This window comes from Grammomys surdaster, unplaced genomic scaffold, assembly GCF_004785775.1.
Source record: "Grammomys surdaster isolate TR1022 unplaced genomic scaffold, NIH_TR_1.0 241, whole genome shotgun sequence".
Classification (NCBI taxonomy): Eukaryota; Metazoa; Chordata; class Mammalia; order Rodentia; family Muridae; genus Grammomys; species Grammomys surdaster.
In genome coordinates, this window is record NW_021604686.1 from 6,325,340 (window position 1) to 6,328,509 (window position 3,170).

The 3,170-nt window shown below is 41.7% G+C and overlaps 1 protein-coding gene across 1 annotated transcript; it reads right to left on the reverse strand.

Annotated features, from left to right (window-relative positions):
- Positions 1-24: 24 nt before the first annotated feature.
- Positions 25-2,974, reverse strand: Kif23 (kinesin family member 23; the record flags this gene model as incomplete). Its single annotated transcript, XM_028774448.1, has 5 exons — positions 25-426; positions 1,040-1,219; positions 1,381-1,554; positions 1,901-2,058; positions 2,819-2,974. Coding segments are annotated over 5 exons (1,013 nt in total), but the record flags the coding sequence as incomplete, so codon positions are not given.
- Between the last annotated feature and the right edge of the window lie 196 nt (positions 2,975-3,170).

Consider the following 3,170-nt stretch of genomic DNA (forward strand, 5'->3'; position numbering starts at 1 on the left):
TTCTTCAGTTTGGAGCCCACCCACCTTTCCATTGAACTTCCAGAATCAAGTTACAAAGAGCAGAGGAGAGGAAGTCTATCACTACAAGGCTTTAAAGAACGCTGGACTAACCCTGCGACAATGGTCCTCTTCTACGCCTATTTCACTGCTGAATGTAGGGACCATCTCCCTGCCTTCAGTCCAGTACATCCCTCGCCTTCTGTCTGACACGACACACGTTTTACTTTGTCCTGGCTCCTGCTGCCTAGGCCTTGCAAGAGAGGTGACATTGACAGGTGTGCTGAATGGAGATAGTTTCTGCTCCCATTCCGAAATACAGGAAGCTACAGAAATGCTGCTGCAAGAGTTAGAGCGTCTGTGGAGCTGTGGCTGGCTCATGAGCTGCTGCTGGCCGTTGGAAAGCTGAGCAATATTGTTACTAGAAAGCTAGAAAAATTGGAGAAAGATTAATGAATAAGACTGAAAACCTGGGCTGGAGAGATGGTTCAGTGGTTAAGAGCACTGACTGCATTTCCAGAGGTCCTGAGTTCAAATCCTAGCAACCACATGGTGGCTCACAACCATCTGTAATGAGATCTGATGCCCTCTTCTGGTGTGTCTGAAGACAGCTACAGTGTATTCATATATAATAAATAAATAAATCTTAAAAAAAAAAGACTGAAAACCTGAGAAACAATATTACTTTTCTACAATTTTACTACATGATGATTCAACAGTGTAAGAAACTGCAGTCATTAATTTTTTTGTGATATGCTTTTTTTTTTTGTTTTTGAGACAGGGTCTCTGTATGTAGCCCTGGTTAGTTTGGAATCCTGTGTAAACCAGGCTGGCCTTAAACTCACAGAGGTCTGCAAGCCTTGGCCTCCCAAATGATGGGATTTAAGGCATGTGCCAACATGACAGGCCCATTTATACTAAGTTTTAAAAGTAGAAGCTTAAAAAATATAACATGAAACAAAACAATTCTCATGGAGAAACATCCCTTAAATTGGAACAAATTTTCTCTAGCACCGACCTAGACATAGCTGCAAACACTTACAGGCATAGGAGAAGGAGAGACAGATCTCTGAATGATTTTCTCCTGGTCCCGCTCCCGGGAGGGTCTCTCTGGCTTCTCAGGTTTGGGTTCAGTCACAATGGCCTTCAGCTGTTTGAGCTTTTCATCTTTGACCCAGAGTTTATTCTGCATCTCTAGCTGGGTGGCTGCTACCCGACGTTCCTACAGAGAGCAATGACAAATTACACTCTACTTTAGTCACACTGTATCACCCACTTTATTGTTTAAAATGACAGTTCCCTACTTCCAGAGATCAGCAGATACCAAAGCCCTGCAACAAGCACAGAAATGGAAAAATATTTAACCTAAAAAACAACACTCACACATTCCTTCTGCCACTTCATCGACATTTCTGTCACCATGCCTTGCAACCTGGCTTCTAATCTGCGCTTGTCAGAAACCTGCCGCTGAAGCTTCTGATTCTGGCTTTCAAGTTCCTGCTGCAGATTGCGCTTATCTTCTTCATAGATTGTAGTTGTTTTCTCCAAAATCTCAATCTGCAAAGGAGGCCACAGTGCTCAGCATCTGGTGTGCAAACATTTCACCTAACTGTAGAATAAACACCCCTTAATTGCTCACAAAACTTGTGGACACACACACACCAGAATATGCATGCACAAACACGCAAAACCATGTTTGCCCCCTATCTCACCTGAATTCTCAGTTCTATTCCAACCCAGAAGTTATTCAACAAGCCTCTCTTCAAGGTAAACTCCATTTCTAAGATTAAAAGACCACAGTCTCTTCCTCCCTTGCAGGCCCCTCCCAGCAGTGACAGGCACATGAGCTGTTCTGGGAACACTGCTGAACGGCTACCACACAGGAGGAAATATGACCACAAACCTTGTACTCCAAAGTTTTGTTTTTCTTTTCCAGTTGTTCTATTTCCGATTTCTGTCCCGAGATCAATTTTTCTTTTTCATTTAGTTTTTCCTGAATGTAGTTTTCTTTATTTGATAGAGAACTGTCAAATGTTTTTAGTAAGGCTTTGAAAGCTACACCTGTAACAGAGCATTCAGACTCTATTGTTACTGAGGATACAAGATAAAACCAACAAAAGCAGCTTTCATTTGCAGACACTTCAGCAAACCCCTCTGTGGCATTTGGACACAAGAGAAGGCTGGGAATGCAACTGCCTGCACGTGTCTGCTTTGTATATGCATGAGGCCCTGGGTTCAATACCAAAAAATGAAAAAGAAAACAAGTTTGGAAAGAAATTAGGAGTTTGATTCATGGACCTATAGGAGATGTTCATGGAGGTATTCTGTAACCTCTCCCTAATACTTACAGTAAAACTTGATTACAAATGCAAAAAGAGAAATAATCCTGTATTTGAGATCAGCTGAACCTAGCAGAAGACCCTGGCCTACCACGGCCACTCAGAGACAGTCATTCCCATGACCTGACTGCTCAGTTGTTCCACACACTTTTTCAAACACTATTTCACCTTTCCCTATACCATCTTGAGGTACAAGTTATAAATGAATTACAAACAAGGAAAAACTATAAAATACCATCCTGTATGCATCGCTATTAAAAATTTAAAGTGGCGGGGAGGCACCCATTTTTTTCTTCTTGCATTCTGTAAAAGTAAAGTAGAGCTGGTGAGGAAAAACCTTGCTGTTCAGATTAAACAACCTTGAAACCACAACCACAAAGCTAAGAAACAAGTCTTCCTTGAGAGGTGTCTCAACAGATGGAGTCACTAAGACCTGTTTCTACCTCTGAAGTCACAACAGCTGTGACCAGCTCTGCCCTTACATCGTTTGGTAAGGTCCTCAATCCATAGTTGTCGTTGGCGATGCCGTTTCTCCAAAGCGTCAATCATGTTTGGAAAGGTCTCCTCATCATTGATATCCAAAAGCTTGCATGGGGGCAGAGGTGGGAAGCTCTGTAGAATCACTTCAGTCAAAGGTTCTGAATTGAATTGAAAAATTACGAAAGAACTTAGGTAAGTCTGCTGCTATGAGCAGAGCCCATGAACTAGTAACCACAGAATTTTATATTATCATCATCATCATTATTTTTGCTTTAGCTTACTCAGTGCTACAGTTACAGGTATGCTTCACTATGCCCTGCTTTAGGTATGGAATTTTTCAAAAATTAGAAAAAA